At 41.2% G+C, this 17,883-nt stretch overlaps 1 protein-coding gene across 34 annotated transcripts in view; it reads right to left on the bottom strand.

Annotated features, from left to right (window-relative positions):
• The window catches only part of ANK2 (ankyrin 2), a 261,559-nt gene that overhangs the window by 88,766 nt on the left and 154,910 nt on the right, over positions 1-17,883 (bottom strand). For all 34 annotated transcript variants that reach the window (XM_039386600.1, XM_039386605.1, XM_039386612.1 and 31 more), the window contains 3 exons: positions 14,079-14,180; positions 7,093-7,191; positions 6,538-6,636 (listed from right to left, as the gene is read on the bottom strand). In XM_039386600.1, coding sequence (XP_039242534.1) covers positions 6,538-6,636; positions 7,093-7,191; positions 14,079-14,180 — 300 coding nt within the window. The remainder of the gene's footprint in view (positions 1-6,537; positions 6,637-7,092; positions 7,192-14,078; positions 14,181-17,883) is intronic.

Here is a 17,883-nt window from a genome sequence, read left to right as displayed (position 1 = left end):
CAATAAATTAATTGTTATCAGTGAAATATGAGTGTGACAAGTAAATGTCTGCGAGCTAAATTCAGAGCAACCATCTCGACAGAATCACCAATATCACAGTTCTGGGAATTCTGATGTGCATGATGCTCAGAGCATTATTTTCAGCCAGGCTATAAATAAACTCTACGTAAGAGGATTGTATCTGAGCAGGAGAGATTCTCTGCATAAAAGGGTGAATTAAGGATAGATCGAGGTACCAACTTTAATTTTTAAAGGTCTCTTTGTTGTTGTTGTTAGCTTACATCAAAAGCCAGAAGTTTTACACAGCAGCAACTTTTCCAATTATTCACATTCCCATTTCCTTTCTGCTAGAATATATTTTCCACAAAAAACAGATAATCCATACTCTTTTTCATTAAAAAAATATCTCATAAATAACTGGACTGTTATATCTGTACTTATATTCAATCAAATATGCAACTGTCAAACTTGTGAAGACAAGCTAAAGGGAAATTCAGATAATTTAAATTTAAGGTGCCTAAGGAGTCTCATTTTGCTACTCAGTCAAGGCTACTCCAGAGAAAAAGATTAGGAATATCTGAATCAAGAGCTCACTTTGCTGAACTGACAGCTGAAGCAGCACAAAATTGAGGATGTAAAGGTGGAGAGAAGGAAACTATCCTTTACTACATCTATGACTAAAGAGTATTTGTGAGCACAGAATTGCTCAGAATAAAGTGGCACAGGAGAGCTACTGGATTCTGAATCTACTGTAAAATCCCCCAACAAGTGGCAGCTAATCATTTAGGTGACAATTCTTGCATCCATCACACATGGCAGATGCTGAGGCCCACAGGGTCCCGTAGATTAAAGACAAAAAAAGCATTTAGGAAAAAGGCCAGAATTGCTGAATTTAGGGAGGCTGGTGATTCTACTTTATTGGTGCAAACAGTTAAACAAAACAAAAAAAAAAGAAAAGGGTATTTTCTGGTTTGAGATGGCAGATCATAAAACTAATTCGTAATAAATAATTCATTTTTTCTTTTAAATGTAGTGACATAGAAGCCTACACTGAAAATAGTACCACCCCTTCAGCTGTCCCACTAATTCCCTAGTAATATATAAATAGTGTTTGCCACTCTATACTTACACCACAGCAGTAATTATAAAGCCTATGGATATATTATGTTGTCTGGGGTGTGACAAACTTGGTAAGTTCACTCAGGAGAGATCACCCAGGACTCCCAACTGCAGCACAATGTATATGACCCCGCTACAAGATCTCCTCTCTTGGGAAGTGGGATTCTAAGTCACTTCCCAGCTCAGATGCTGAATTTAAAGAGCACAAATATTGTATTTCAGCAGCTCCAAATATCACCATTTTCTCCACAAGAACAGCAAGGCAACAACAGAGCCAGGCAAAAATCAAGATGTTCCAGGCCTTGGAAATGGCATTTTTATAAAGAGGGAACCTGTAGCAGAAACTGAGCTGATGGAGAATAATGGGAAGAGAAGATTCACAAGGAAACACCACCTTGATACCAGGCACAGGTGAGGGCCCAAAGGCTGAGCCAGGGCAGCCTCCTAAAGTTTATACGTTTTAAGAATAAACATCATTGGCTGAAAAAAAAAAAAAAAACAAACACATTTTTTGTTTAAATTAAAATCTTTTAAATCATCCCCTTACAGCACTTTTAAAGTAAATTCACAAAAAAAAATAAGACAGATACTATAAATATTTGCAGCTGGTTTTCAGTCTTTGTTGGTTGACATATTTGGGGTTTTTTTTTTTCATTGGTCTTAATGTATTACTTTTTGTTTACATCTCTCAAAATCCATATAATCCTCCAGAAGGCATTACTTGCCTTTTTTTTTTCCCCTCCAGTGAACGGATAATGGGCCTGATCCTTTATTACATTAGCAATGATGAACTGCAGCTGAGTGACCCCTCATGATACACAGCAGTTAAAAATCTGCCTCTCTAAATACACTGAGAGAAAAGCAGCAAGACCAGTTGGTGGAATTAAAGCCTTTTGTCATAATGGAACAGCAAATACTCTGCAGAACAGGCTCCATTCCGAAGGTAAGATTATCCTCACAAACCACAGGGAGAGCAATCCCTGGTAAAGCAAATCCTGGGGCATCCTGAGAGAGACAAGCTGATCACTCCCCTGAGAGTCACCTAAATCCTCCCCTGGGTTTGTGGCGACACGGAACGTGGACGTTCCACGAGCTCTCGCGGCTCCTTTTGGGGAATGCACGCGCGGGGCTGGGGATGGGCTGCTCCAAGGGTTGCTTCAACCTCATGGATAGCCCGGATAAGAACGCTCCAGCAGTCACAACAGCATCTCCCAGGTGTTGACATGGGAAGTGGTGACGGTAACGGGGGCAAATTTCAACAGAAATACTCCTTGGCTAATGTGTTCCCAATGCGCTTAGAGCAGGATGTCGAGGAAAGGAAACCGGAGGGCTTTTGAGGACTGATTTATCTAATCCTTGCTCTCTGTATCTGGGTCACTTTAAATAATCTGATGATTAAAAGGCAGCTCCTCCTTTCGTGAGGGCCCCTAAACGAAGCAGGGGTCAAAGCACAACCCGCATGGCTCATGGGGAACACGTTCCAATGTCGTCTCAGCTGCAGGAATTTTAAAATCGAAGGGAATCACTTCTTACTCAGGTGACTCCAGGACATCACAGCTCCCTTAGAGCAGATTGTATTGCCTCACTTTGCTTTTTCCTTTCAGCTCTCTGTGCCTCCATCACTTGGCATCTGTCAAATCACCTCATCCTAAGAGGTGCAACTCTCTCCACATGAGGCTTTTCTTGACCTTGTTTGGAATGGAGGAAGGCCAGGATGGATCCATTCCTTAAAGGAATGCATGGTCAGAACAGCTCTGCATCATTGCTGCAGGGACAGTCTACAAGTTGCCTCAGTTATTAAGATTATTGCATTTGGGGTATCAACACATTTGGCAGGTTGATACTCCTGTTATGGGACATCTCTGATGCCTGTGCAGGAATCAGATGGTACAATCAGACTTTAAGAGAAAGCAACAGAGACAAATGAGAATTTCTCAAGGGGAAGGGTTGGACTGACTAAATCTGGTGACATTTCTTCCACTTGGGAAAAAAGATCAAGAACTCACATAAGAATTCTGAGCGTGTCACAAGAGCAGACACTCAATGGGAAGAAGAGCACAAAAATAATTGCTTTTCCAATGCATAAGCAATAACTAAGAATGGGTTTGGGGTAAAGAAGCGATCCAGCTGTGAAAGGAGGATAGCACTGGGCTCAGTGAAAGTGTGTGAGAGGTATGTGGGTGGATGTAAGAGAAGTCAGTGGCCAATCCCACTTCCGTGGGTCTGCCTGATGAAACATTTCCATGCTCCCTGAAGACTTCATCTGAATTCTCCACTGAAATTCAGAAGTACCTTTTGGATCACCCACCCAAGTGAACGCAGAGTGCAAAAGATGACTTTGTTCCATGGACTTTGTTCTGCTCTGCAGGGAAATGTAAAGCTCAAAGGAACAGGCTGGAACACCCCAGTGGATCTATTACCAACTTTGCATTCTGGTTTGCACCATCCAGTGCCCAGAGAAGATTTCGTATTATCAATTAGTGCAGCCTGGTCAGACCTACACAGGACCAAAATCACGGTCAAATCAAGAAGAGAAACTGCAGAAATTGCTTTTTCACTTGATGATGCCCATTTAGATCTGCCCACTGAACTATGAGCAGACTCAGCCAAGTGAAGGGTTTGTAGACACTCATTACATAAATACATCTACTCCAGCAATACTTGTAGCAAAAAGCAATTCTAACTGAGCCAAATAAGTGCACACTTCTCCAGTTCTAGGAGGAGATATGCCAAAAGAGACCAGTGACTTCTACATCTCTGGGTGTGCCCTCATTTCAGCCTTTGCCTGAAACGGGCTGGAGGAAGACGTGAGCTCTCAAATGACACAGATGCAGGTGAAAGTGGAGTCACTCAATTAGCAATCACTGTGCAATTAGGCTTTGTATCAAAATAGAAATTACTTCTCTAAAAATAGCAGTGATGACATGTCAGCCTGAAAGGAACAGGCTTCATAAAAGAGGAAGATGAGCAAAATAACAACTCCGAAGGCCAACATGAAGCTGAAGGGCAAAGCAAAGTAATCTAATAGAAGCCCCAAATCCATAAAATCAGAGCCCTGAATGCTTAACAGCCTCAGATAGCACAGATGGGGTTTGTAATCCCAGTGGTTACAGTGGTTTTAATAGCATTTTCTGAGGTAATTCTGTTATTTCGTTGTTGCAAGGAACTGGAAAACGAGTGTGGTTTTTCAGATGTCACTGCTCATAAGTTCTGATAAAAGCCAGTGTTTTTACGCCATTTAATGGAGAAAATGAAAGTAAACCCAATAAACTGGAGTTGTGACTACTCTTTTATCTACCAGTTCATCATCAGAGAAGAAACTTTGTCGCTACGGCAAATTGTCATCACTGGAAATGACAACGACCTTGACAGATACTGAGTTTTTTAAAGAGGAAGTGCTGGAGCAACCTGAGTAACTCCCCTGGCATTAAATCACTACCAGCAAACGGCATTTCACAGGGGCCTACAAAAAATAAAGTGTGAAATAACAGAGATTCCAAGGAGAGGGTGTCATACACCCCCAATAGCAACAACTGCTCCTGAAAGGTTTGAGGGTGACAATGCAGCACCTGTTCTTAAAAATGGAATTGAGGGGAAAACAGGAGAAAGACAAGCTGAGAATTTCAGTCATGATTTGCCACTTCTGTATTCCATCTTACCTTTAATTTGTATTTTTGCTCATTTCTCACTTTATCAATGAAGCTCTTTCCTGTAACAATATTTTTCTTTCCATCTTTTCATCCTTTACATATTTGCTGACTAAAAAACTTAGTATTTGAGCATATTCTGCTCAATTATTCTTTTTCCCTTTTTCTATATAACTTCACATTTCCGTTTTTTGAGCAGCTGCAGTTACATATGTTTGACTCTTTTTTATTCTTATGTCATAAATCACATGTCTAGTCTTTATTAACTTAATAATTCACAGAGCATAAAAAATTTCTTTATAATTAAAGTACACTGGAATTCCTCCTTAGCCTTCTGAACACCTCCCTGCTGCCTGAGGAGATGTAATCCAGCTATTATCCATCTTATCCATCTCTTCTGGAAAAGCACAGCAGGCCAGAAAGACCCAACCCAGAGGCCCCAGAGCTGGATGACACCACATTGAGGACTCACCCTCCCAGTCAAGTCAACAGGATTTGTTTAATTAAGACAGTGTGTCACAAATCCAAGACATATGTATCCCAGCAGTTGGAATTCATCATGTCTGGAGGCAACCTGGGAGCAGCAATGGGGGGAAAAATGTCCTCCATCACATTAATTCAATTAAATCAAGTAGCAAATGCCTGTTAGCACCTCTGTGTGCATTACAAAGCATCCACTGCCAACAACAAATGTCTTTCAAACCAGAATACTGTATAAAACAATACCTGTGAAAACATCTTCCAATTCCAATTGGACTTTCTTTTTTGTAATTTAGAAAACCTCATTTCTTTTTGCAGTGTAAGAAAAAGCCTTCATGAAGACTTTTTGAGGGATAACACTTCGTGAAAGTAACATTTTTCAGAATTACTTCTCTTCAAATACTCAAAACCCTAACACTAAAGACGTTACTTTATCTTCTAATACACATGAAAAGGCTGAAGAAAGTATGAAGAAACTCATCCAGTTTGCTCATTATGACAGGAGTTTGCTAAGTTTTTGAGCAGTGGAATTGCACCATTTCTTATCTTTAATGGGAGCAGAGCATGGGGAATAATTGACCACCAGCCGTCCCCAGAGAGCTCTTTGGGAGTACTTTTGGGCCAAAAAGCATAATAAAGACAATATTTTTTTCAAATCCTCAGGTCAGGCAGCTTAAAGATCTTTTCAATTTCTCTCTCTTGATTTTTAATGTGATGACAGCACAGAGAAACCTATTTACTTTGTAAAGCTATTTGTTCATCTCCTGCTCTTTACAGTTTCTACAGCTCATTTCTCTGCCAGGACAAGGTGACTTTCCCCAGTTCAAATGCACATCACAAACCTCTCTGATTGAAATTCTTCCTGATCACGTAAGGAAGGAGTTCAGAAGCCTGGAGTAAAGTTACCTGCAAATTTTTAGCCAAAAAATAACCATATAAAGCAATTGTATAGATCGAGTTATGGAGAAATTCTCTTGTTCGTTACTGCTCATCAAATTCCACTCAAATATAATATTTACATGCTTGGAAAAATTGCTGAAACAAGGTATTAAAGCACACCAGAAAATGCTAAAACATTTCAGTCACCAACAACACGAGTTCCTGTCCACACAACGAGCATATCATGACTTCAATTTGTTATTTACTTTTACTCTGCTTACCAGTGAACGCCTCAATTCCCTTGATTTGTCAGGTTTGGACATCTGGAATCAGTGCCTAAAACCTCAGATCTACCTTATAAATCCTCACCAAGTAACTTTTAGAAGAGAGAAGGGAAAAAACAGCACCATACCTGAGATTGTGCATTAATATTGGCTCCTTCCTTCACCAGAACTTTGACAACTTCAGCTTGTCCTGCTAGGGATGCAATGTGCAGGGCTGTATTCCCTTTCTGTTGGAGGAAGAGGGGAAAAATGAAATAATATTATTACCCTTCTTCAGGAATCATTTCAAGCAGCAGTTGAAAGCAAAGGCTGAAAGCAAAACAACTCATCCCACAGGTGTTTTTTCCACTGTGCCCACAAGAGAAAAGGTCCTGGATATGTTAAAGTCACTGACTAATTTTCACAGATTTGAAAAAAATCATTCTGTCTAATGTGGACCTGTCACTGGAAATAAGGAAAAATCTGGCACTGCTAAAAACTTTTAATGCTTCCCCTGTATTATTGTACAAATAATATTTTCTTCTTCAATTACTACCGAAGGGCTTCAGCAAAAAAAGACTCCAAAGCCAAAGTAGAAATACTAGTTTAAATATCAGCAGTGCATTTATATCTTTTGCCTGTATTTCTCCCATGTGTTTGACCTTTTCTTTCTGGGAATAAACTTGCAGACAAGTGTGACTTACCTTAGTGGCGGAATCCACGGCCGACCCTCTTTCCAGCAATTCCTGTACCAGTCCCACGTGGCCTTCTTTGGCTGCCAGGTGCAGAGCATTGAGTCCATTCTGCAAGCACAAGGGCCAGATCCATTACAAATATCAGATACCCATTCCTACCTTGCCCTGGGATAAGAGGAAGATTAGGAGCTGGAGTACTGTTACATCTCTTAGCTGGCTGTCTACATAAGTCAGATATTTTGGACGTGGCTCTGTGTGACAAACTTCTCCGGTGATGCTTTTCTCATAGCAACAAAGACATCAAAACCAAGTGTATTTTGTGAGGATCCAGAAGACATTCCTTCCTTTCTGACAGTTTCCCCACTTCCCCCCTACCTCGGGCATCTCCACGGAGCTCAATATTTCAAAACTTGAGCGCGTTTCTGCCTTCCTGCTCTTTACTGTAACCTTATCCAGTTCCCCTGAGGAATTATCAACACTGAGAAATCACAGGACTTAGCCAAATTTACACAGGATATGTCTATTCAATCAGGATTACTCCATGCTGATGTAGCTGAACGCTGGACTCTCCTCTGGGCTAACTGGTATCAAATAGAAACCCAAAAGCACAAACAGACCAAAATGGTGGTTGATTACTTGTGGCTTGCAAATTGATCCTTCTTCTGGCACCCCTGCTGGTTTCTGGGCAAGTCTGCATGAAACTTTGAGGTTCTGAAACCTCAAAAAGGAAAACAAAATTAAGTAAGAGCAAGGATTGTCCAAAAAGCAACCCAAGAAAGTCAGCATCTAAATCCTTTCCATATTAGAACAAGAACAGGATACTTTATCTCAGACAAATTCCAGCCATAGAAACCTTACCTTCTTCTTCCTAATATCCCCATTCACCCAAGGGGGGAAAAAAGACAGTCTATTGTAGCTCAATTGCCAACCTGTTTTTCACAATCCTACAATTTTCATGCTACGTCAGGCAGGTGACAGGGACAGATCCTGCCATTCCCTGCACCACTCTGCTGGTTTCCACACTGGAAGCATCAGGAGCGATGCTCAGGTATTTGAGTCACCAGCAGCAAGTGCAGCACTGCGTAATTTTTGTCACTTTGCTCATCTCTGAGCACTTCAGAGTCATTTCAGTTGTGAACTAAACAAGCAGCTCTCTGGCTTTCATTTTGTCCATGCACAGAGGCAGTTCAGGCTTGTAATTCCCAGTGGGATTTTAAAGCACTTAGCACTTCACAGGAGGCATTTAATGGGAGTGGGTCCAATGGCTTGGGACACAGCAATCCAAAGGCAGCTCTGCACTAACTCCATTTAATTCCACATCCACGTGAGCAGCACTGGCAGATTTTGTGGTCAAATTCAGAAGTGGAACTGTGAGAAACGCGAAGGAACTGAAGGAAGGCTACACTCACAGGCTGCCAGAAGCAGAGGAACACCCTCCTGCAGCCTGGCAGTTAAGAAATGTTAATGAGAAACGCGGTTTCAAATCCCATTATGTGGGAAAAGCAGCAGCAACCAGATCCTCCTTAATCCAGAGGAACACTCTTAACTAGAGAGCTGCAGAGCCCAGGGGTGGCAGTAGTGCCGTGCCCTGGGGATCAAGGATAAATCCTTGGCCAAAAATACGTGGTGAGGTTGACCATAATCACCAAGATGAGGAACACTGCACATGTCAGGGAATATTCTGCAGGCTGAAGAGGTTTCAGAAACCTCTAATCTTCCTGGGGGTTTTAATCTCAGCTGAGTATTAACTAACCATAATTACTACCTACAGTGGCTGAGAGCTTTAAAACAGTGTTTTGGGGGGAAACACCGTGTTCTTTCTCCTTCTTTGAGAACTAAGACACGTTCTCATATCTAATCTCACCCATTCTGTCATCAACACTTTCCATGGGAATACCAAGGGCAGCTTGGGCTCCTTACAGCTGTCCATGGCTGATGTACTGCTGTGACATGTTATTAACCTTTCTGACTCCTTGGGAGCAGACTGGAGTCCACAAACAGCACAGCAACTGCAATATTCATGGCCCATACCCTCCTCTGAATGCAAAAGGATGAGGAGAAGCCTCCAGTTTAGTTTACCACATGCCAAAGGATGGACAGAACAAGGTTTGTCCCAGTGCTTAATCAGTAGGAACCTCTTAAAATACCTGTATTCCTCCCTTTGAGACACATATCTGCTGATGCCATATTAAGCACCTGAAAGGTGATATTGCTGCATAGATTATATGAGTTTCTTTGCAACTTTTTAATTCAATGAATACTTGAGGTCCAGTAAAAAGGTCACAGGAAGAAACTCTAGCTTAAATATAGTTCCCACTACACACATTCAAACTCCATAATTCCCTAAATAAAGCAAGCTGGGGTAAGCAGCAGCAAGCTCTGCACTTTAAATGCTGAGGGCCAGCACAACTGAAGCCTTAAAGCAACCTTTGTTCTGTTCCTCCCTAATCAGAACCAACGCTGCAATTATTTCCCGGCCCACGTGGCTGATCCCTGCCACTTCTGATGATGGAATCTCAGATTTAATCAATGCAACTCCTCCGTTCCTGTCAACTGGATTCTTCCAGTTCAGAACAACAAAGGTTTCTGACACGTCCCTTTTTTTTTTTTCCCCTCTCCCGTGCCCACCAAAAAGTTGGGGAGGGTGAAATTAGTTGTCTGCTAAGCAAAACTGTGCAGCATGAGGACAAAGCACACATATATCCTCACTGCCTTTCTCCTGGAGGCTCCTTGGTAATTTTAACTCCCATGAAAGAGCACCATACTAAGCCTTCCAAGCTTGGTTCTTCAAGTGTCTCCCTGCAGAGCCTTACAACTTTTAAATCACCAGCCTCACCACCTTCCTTGAATATAACAATTCCTACTTCCCCGAAGTTCCCTTCCATTTGAAGGTATTCATTAAGTGCTTAATAAATATCTTAGGAAGCAACAATGTATGTTGACAAAATTAACCCTCATCTTTCCTCATGTGAAGAGTCTGACCCCTTTTAACTCCCAGAGCTGGGATGCAACACTTTGCAGGAAGATTTGCCAAGACCTGAGTTTCTACCTACCTTTTGTGCCTTTGCCACAAAAGATAAAAATGACATTTAAGCAATTTACAGATAAAAACACCACAAAAGCTAACAAAAATAAAACAATAAACCCCCTTATTTTTGTAATGTTTCCACATTCTCCAAGTATGAAATGCAATGTGTTTTCACCAAGTTCCTTCCACTAATGCTGTGGTCCCAGACTTAGACATATGTAAGTCTTTTCCAACCTTAACTATTCCATGATTCTATGATAAAGGCCAATGCCAAAGCATAACTTAAAAACACAATGAAAATTAACTCCCCAGCAGAGGCAGAAACTAAACATCATAGCCTTTGTTAAAGTCAAACTCTTTCCTCTGTCTCTTTAATGGATGTCAGTCTAAGGTTGCTGCCGAATAAATCTCTTGGGGAGGTAAAAAGTGCATGTGGTCAAACTCTCTTCAAGAAAGATTTGGGAAAGGGCTTTCTCAAGTCCAAAGGTTCGTTGAAGTTTTTCCTAAAAATACCACCAAGAAACGAAATGAATTGTTGAGAAAAGAAAAATCATTTCAGATGATGAAAATTCTCCTTTTGTGAGGCTTTCTAGTCTACGAACTGGAGCAAATGAATTAACCCCCTGAGCGACATCAAAGGCAATCCCACAGACCTCATTTATGACACAGAGCTGCTGCAGGCTGCAGCTGGCACGGCTGGGAGCAGGAGTCCCTCTCCATTTGGAGCAAGGGAGGGAATTAACAGCAAGAGAGGCACCAACCGCGTTAGAAAGAAGCCAACAAAACGAGAGCCAAAGCCAAGCAGACCTAAATCGGGGCCCTGGAGCTGGAGGACCCCCAACCTACCTAATATTTGACTCCTGTTCTGTTCAAGGCATCAGACTTCACATCCGTTTCTAGGAATGCAGAAGACTTGAGAACAAATGCCAAAATGCAGCAAATTTTTCCTTCCAAGGAAGCGACTATGTCGCCATGAGAACTGACAGGTCTCCAAGCACAAGATGGAGAAATGTCATTTTATGTTGCCTTTGGATCATCAATTCTGTTTCAAAAGGGGAGCAGGTAGCTGGTGAACCCTTGGACTGGTCAGGTGTTGGGGTCTAACTGCTGCTGGAACCTTGGGCTGCCCAAATGCAGAGTGTCCAATTAAAGGTCATTCTGAACATCATGCAGAAGCAAGTTCTTTTATCTTGCTACTTTACTAGAAACAACAACCACATCCTAAAAAAATACATTTGTCACAATAGCTCTAAAGGAATCAGAGATTTCCAATGACCATCAGCTATCCATCCTATAAAATACCAGGAATTAGATTTTTTTTTTTTAAGGGACTACTCTTAAAACAGGGTAATTATGTTCCCTGACATTTCTAACTCTCTCCAGAAACAAAGAAACATAATTGATTTATGATTTTCAGGGAAAAAAAATGATGGTGCAATTCCATAATAATTGAACTTATGAAAGCAGCAGTTAATAAAGCATAATTAAATAATAATTAATTATTAACCATATATTAGTAATGACTCCCTGTATTCAGTATATCCAGAAACATTAAGCTCCATCAGATTTTGGAAACAGTTACATTGGGAAAAATACTTTGATTCTCCATAAAGACAGACCTCTCTGAAAAAACTTAGGATCTGAGAAACAAACACTGAACTTGAGAAAGCACCTCCTGGTGTTCCCTCTGTTCAGGAAAGCTTATTCTTAACATTATGTACGGTTTTCCCAGAAGGGATCTCATCTAAAAATAGCATTATACTGGGGGAAAAAAAAACAACCTGCATGTAAGAAGGCTTCATTTGTGAAAGAGCATTGAGATGGCTCAGTCTTAAAAATAAAAGACACCCCTGCATTCTGCACAGACTGTGCTGTGTTGACTTTTCCCCACAGACAGCTGGAACACAACCATGTGGACATCCCAGTCAAACCCTGAGGAGGAGGAGAAGGAATAACTGGAAGGCTGCAGAAGGAGCTGCCATGGCTTACTCACTATTCCCTAACCTCTAGCAGAGGAGGCTGCTCCCACTCCCAATAAAATTTACAATATACCAGTGATGCTTAATCAGTAGGAGCTGAGGGTTCTAGTTACCAAAAATCTCTGTGAGGAATTTTCTGCGGCACCGGAATTGGAGTTTGCAAGGAGCTGAAGTGCCTGGTTGTGCTCAATGGATGGTGAAGGGTAAGGAATTTGAGTCACTGGGCCTGAGGATGCAGGATGCCCGTCTCAGTTCATCCCTCATCCTTGGGAATTCCCATACAGCAATCAGTGTCCTCAGGGAAGCAGACTAGCCACTGCACAGGGACAAGTTTTCCCTGGCAAACAGGGCTCAGACAATCTAAATCAGACATTATTTTTATTCATGGATCTGAAGGGGTTGTTTCAGCACTTTTTGGCTTGTGGTGTTTGATAAGAGCTCAAAACACTTTCTACAGCCTAGAGAACTCCTAAGTTACCTTAATTGGAACATCAAGTAACATTACTTATTTAAATCACGTTAATATGGTTTTTTTCCTGTTTTGCACACTAGTCAACCACTTTTTTTTTTCCCTCATAATAACATCCATGAGTGCTTCATCTATTTCCAACCACTAAGAAATTCCACAGCCTCTCTCCTGATATTTGCACTCACCTGGCTCTGATCCCACCCACGAAGTGCAAGAGGAGCTCTGCACCAGCTGCAGGTGGAAAGCACTTTCCTCAGGAGACAAATCTGCAGCAACCCCACTCATATTCCTCTCACAACCACCAAGAGAATATGAACTGGCTGGAAAAAAAACCTTATAATGTTCCCAAGTAATTATCACATTAACTGTGCTCTGTCCTGGGGGTGAATCTCTTTGTTAATATTGGTGCTTATAATAAAAATGGAAAATCTGCTGGATCTATTGGAATATAAATCAAACTTGAGTCTGATTTACTCTGTCCTGATTGGGGAACTTGAAGTTTGCCAGGTCATGTCCCATATAACTCAGCAAGTTCTTCCTTGACAGCAAGGTTTTTAATGGGAACTTTCTCCTAGACAGTAAGAGAAGGCTCTTTTCTGTATGTTTTCAATAAGCAGCACATGAAAAGCCTCTTATTTTCCTCATCATTAAATTCCTTGGCACTGACAACAGAGCTGCTCTCAGCCCTGTGTCCCAACTTCCATTTGACACATCCCTACTTTAATCACCTGCAGCTTTCCTTCAAGCAGGGAAGGTGATGCCTCCAAATATTTTAGATTATTTTGTTTCTTATTCTTCAATTTACTCTTTTTTTCCAAAATAAAGTGGCCACAATTCCAGGGTTTTACTTCCAAAAGGCAAAGCCACCATCCAGTTAGTGGTCATTTTGATTCCATCTGGCTAAGAGTTAGGGGAAAGCTGGACACCATAAAACCTGAGCTGTCAAATTCCCCCATCAAAAAACTGCACTGATTTCACCAGAACCTCAAAACACTTTTCAGGACTGATGCAGACACTTATTTGCATATTTATTTTCGGTCACAGTCCTATTAAATTTGATAGTTCCAGTCACTTAAATAAACGTTGCAAATGTAGGTCCCCAAGCTATGAAGCCAAAGTAATTGGATTTATATGACAGACCTACAAAAGAGCCAAGTTAAAACATTCTATCCCATTACAGTCACATCAATGGTGACACTTTAACAATGTGTTTTTACAGCAGTAACAACTTCCCTGAAAGGAAAGGTAGTTACGTTAAGGAAAAATGTGAGTGCAGATGTTGAACTGGATTTGACCCAGTGACACTCAAAATGTCCCCTTCTACAGGGCTTAAACACAATACACTGAGTATGTAAAAAAATTATATTAAACAAAAGACCACTGAAGATCAAGACTGAAAACATGCCTTGAGGTGAATCAAAACACTGGTATGAAGGAATCCAGCCTGGAAAAACTAGGTTTTGATGGGGAGGTGTCTCTCAACTCACCTTTGCAAACTTCTGTCCTTCAAATCTCTTACCTGGTTGCAGGTGTTGATGTCTATTCCACTTTTCAGATATTCCACTACTTTGTCCAGATTGCCAGCTCGGGCAGCTCGGAGGAAGCTTGCATTGCTGTCAGACTGTAAGAAAAGGGGGAAAAAAAGTCTCTAATTAGCTCCTGCTTAAAAGAAAGCACAACTTCATCACTGGTGAAAGGTTCTCACATTTTATGCTGCAGGAAAATAAAACAGTGAAAAGCCCTGACTTTGCATTGTATCTGCATTAATTAACATACTCAAATTAGGCAATAACGGCCCAAAAGAACTGCACACCCGTTGGAGTGAGCAAAATAGTGCAATAAGTGCTGGAATTCAAAGTTTAGCAAGAACCGAAAAAAAAGAAACACCCCACCAAAAATCATAGCAACTGATATTGTCAACAAGAAAAAAATAAGTGCATTGACTTGCCAGCCATAGTTTTCTCAGGCATTATACATATATATATGTGTATGTATATATATATCTATATACACATATATGTATGTATATATACATCCTGTATATATAATTTTATATCTCGTTTACAGATCTCTATATCTGTTATTTATATGTTTATATATATTATTTTTTTAATATATTATTTTTGGATATATATGCTCAGAGTGGGCAGCACTGCACGCCAGGCTGAGCCCAGGATCAAGCTGTAGACCTGCCCAGCCCCAAAGTGCCTGTAATCACCCAGTGAAAAACAAGGCTAAAAAACCTGCAAAAACACGTTTTCATTTTTCAGCCACGTTGTGGGATGAACTGTTAAACAAGGGAGTGTGAAATGCATCAGCTCTCTTGCTTTTGTCTATGATTATGACATGGAATAACACTGTTTGAACCTCCACACAGGTAAACTGGCTCCTAAGGCACCTGGAGAGCGGGAGAAAAACCAAAGTTGTGCAAGAGAAACAAGGATTAAACAGCATAAGCATTTGGGAACACGCTCAGAGACAGCAGCAATGCTCATACTTCAATAAACAGTGTGGGAGTGAGTTGCAAACAGCAGCTCAGTAACTTTGGGAGCCTGTCTGGTGGGGGTGTGATGGGAGAGGAAGAGGTCGGCACGCACACCGTCGGACCGGGACTCGGTGTTCCTCTGGAACGCCTCCGGCCGAGCCTGTTCCTCAACTAATTCCACCTCCCCGTCACAAACACTGGGCAGAACCAACTCTTTCACTTGGTGAGAATATCCTGAAAGCTCCTGCTTTCCCACTTCTTTCAGTCGCCCAACCCGTTCCAGAGGGTTTATTTCGGTCACTTATCCCGCCACACTCACTCACTTCCCAAACCCTGGGCCCAACCTATTTTAATCTGCGACAGATGGATGCCAGCAAAACGATTCTCCTTACAACTGAGCTGCATGCCAAGACCAAAATATTCCCTTTTAAATTCCTCTCGGCAAACTTCAGCACATTTTCCGCAGCTTCTGCTGTTAGGAAATCAGACCTTCCCTCTAAACACGCAGCAGGGGGAAGGGGAAGGTAGCGCAGGAATTCACGGTGGCAGAACCCTTGGATAGCTGCAGGCCTCAGTCAGGAGCATTTGGATAAGGTTTGACTCCAGCACAGATTCTGACACGTACAAAAAGTTCCCTCTGAGGACTGAAAGACGGCTCTTAGCACTGCACCCTGTCCTGGGATGTGCATGTGCCCACAAAGACACAAAAATATATTTTTATTTTTAAATCACCTTGGTAAAAGAACTAACCAATATCAAATATTTGAGCACATAAGGGGTAAATCTGCACGTTCTGGTTGAGAAAAGCATCTTTGCCCTCAATAGGACACTGAAAATGCTGACATCTCCACTACTGCTGGAAGCTCAGATCACAGCTAAGCCCACACGATTATATTCCAGTTGTTTCCGGCTAAGAAGACACGAGCAGTCCTTTCTCATTTCCTTGATTCATAATTTTGTTTACCTCAAAATTAAATTACTGCACTGCCCATCACTTCAAGACACTTTCCATAGACCTGAATATCGATCACAGTGCAGAGTAAGAAGTTCTTGCCTACATGAAGAGTAACCCAGCAATTCACCCATACATTATATACATTCCCATACAAATACCAGGCACTATTTCCATTAAACACTCAAAAATTCAGCACTGTGTTTTAAAGCTTAAGAGTCCTGGAAGTTGGGAGTACTCAGATCTTTGTTTTCTTTCCTGGTTTGCCAACTCTAATTCTTCAGCAGGTTGTCACTGGTTTGTCCTTTACCCTGTTCTTTTAAGCCCTTAAAAAGCATTTTGGTCGGTACTTCTGCCTCAGCCATTTACTCACTTCAGCACATTACAAATTCAAATCCATTTTGACAAAATCCCCTCACAGCAGGCAACAGCAGCAGTTTCCTGCAGTCTTACCACACCAGGAAATAATTATTTTGCCTCTGTGGGCTTTTCCAATGGATTCAGTTATCTTGTGGAATGTTTTGTTTCCTTACATGCAGATTTTTAGTTGAGTTCAACAACGTTGTTTCAGTGACAGAGAAACTGAAGACAAACTCTCACCAAACTGTCATTTTAAGATAATTTCTTTACAGGAGACAACACAAAACACAGAGCCAAGGTCCTTTGCACCACATGATACCTATCACATCCCCTCCTCCTAAGCACACACCCCTGAGGGACTTTTTTTTAGGAGTTTTACACATGGAAGCTGACGGTGCCCAAAAGCAAACACTCCACCAGAGGGGAAAGGGAAGGTTTACACAAACAAACAAGCAAACAAAGCTACAATGTAAAACAAAATCAATATAGCTTTAAGTGCACTAAAAGCATGAATACAAGTGTGTCTTGACAAGTACCTGGTTGTCAGACATTGTATAAGAAAATACTACCAATGATCAAGTGATTATATGATTTTTTAAATGACCCAAAGGCTGCAGATTCAACTTCTTTCTTGCTAATTGCAATGCCGGAATTTAGCCTGAATTCGATACCTTTATCTCAGGGAATCTCAGTAATTAAATCATATATAGAAATTAATATTTTAACCAAACAGTCAGAACCCCTTCCCTTCTGGTTCCTCTGCCCTCGCTCCGGGTGCCCTTCCTGTCTCCTAAGGTAGCACATCACTGATCGCACATGGCTCGGGCCTGTTCCTCAAAGGCATCTTAGGGAGAAGTGCAAAAATAACCCCTGGAATCATGTACTCTACCAAGCCCAAAGGATTTTCTCCACATATTCAAATCTGCTGCTGAACACCAGCTTCGTGCACAAGAAGGAAAGATTGGGAGCAGGAGGCTTCAGTTTTCAAAGGACAGCTTTCAACGTAACATTCATCCAAACCATCCAAACACTTGTTTGAAATCATGTCTGTAGAAAAACGATCCCTGCAGGTTGGATTTGGGTTTTTCCCCCCCTCCAAATAAGTTGAATGACCCCAGTCTGTCCTTAGTTACCAATATCTCTGTGGGAGAACAGAGTCCAGCAACAAGGGCTACTGAACAATTCTCACCCATTAAATGCAGTTTATTAACTGATAGACAGCATAAACAGAATTCAAAACTCAAGTCTAATAACCACATAGTAAGTTTACACCTTAATTTAACATATTTGGGTTGTATGTCTATTAAAATGTGTACCTGAGCAGTAATAACCCTTTCAGACTTCCCTTTCAAGCACAGACTCTGGGATAGACTGCTTGGATTTCATGGAGGAAGAAAAGTATTTAGCTACAACTTTTGAAGATGTTGTCCCTGATCATGAGGTGAGCAAAACCTGCTTTACATAAATCAAGAAACTGAAATTTTTAGCAGCTATAAAAACTTTGATGCTGAGGTGAATCCCGTATTA

Source organism: Pipra filicauda, unplaced genomic scaffold, assembly GCF_003945595.2.
Source record: "Pipra filicauda isolate LSUMZ 115617 unplaced genomic scaffold, ASM394559v2 scaffold495_size435866_pilon, whole genome shotgun sequence".
NCBI lineage: Eukaryota > Metazoa > Chordata > Aves > Passeriformes > Pipridae > Pipra > Pipra filicauda.
This window is presented reverse-complemented; position numbering and strand designations above follow the sequence as displayed.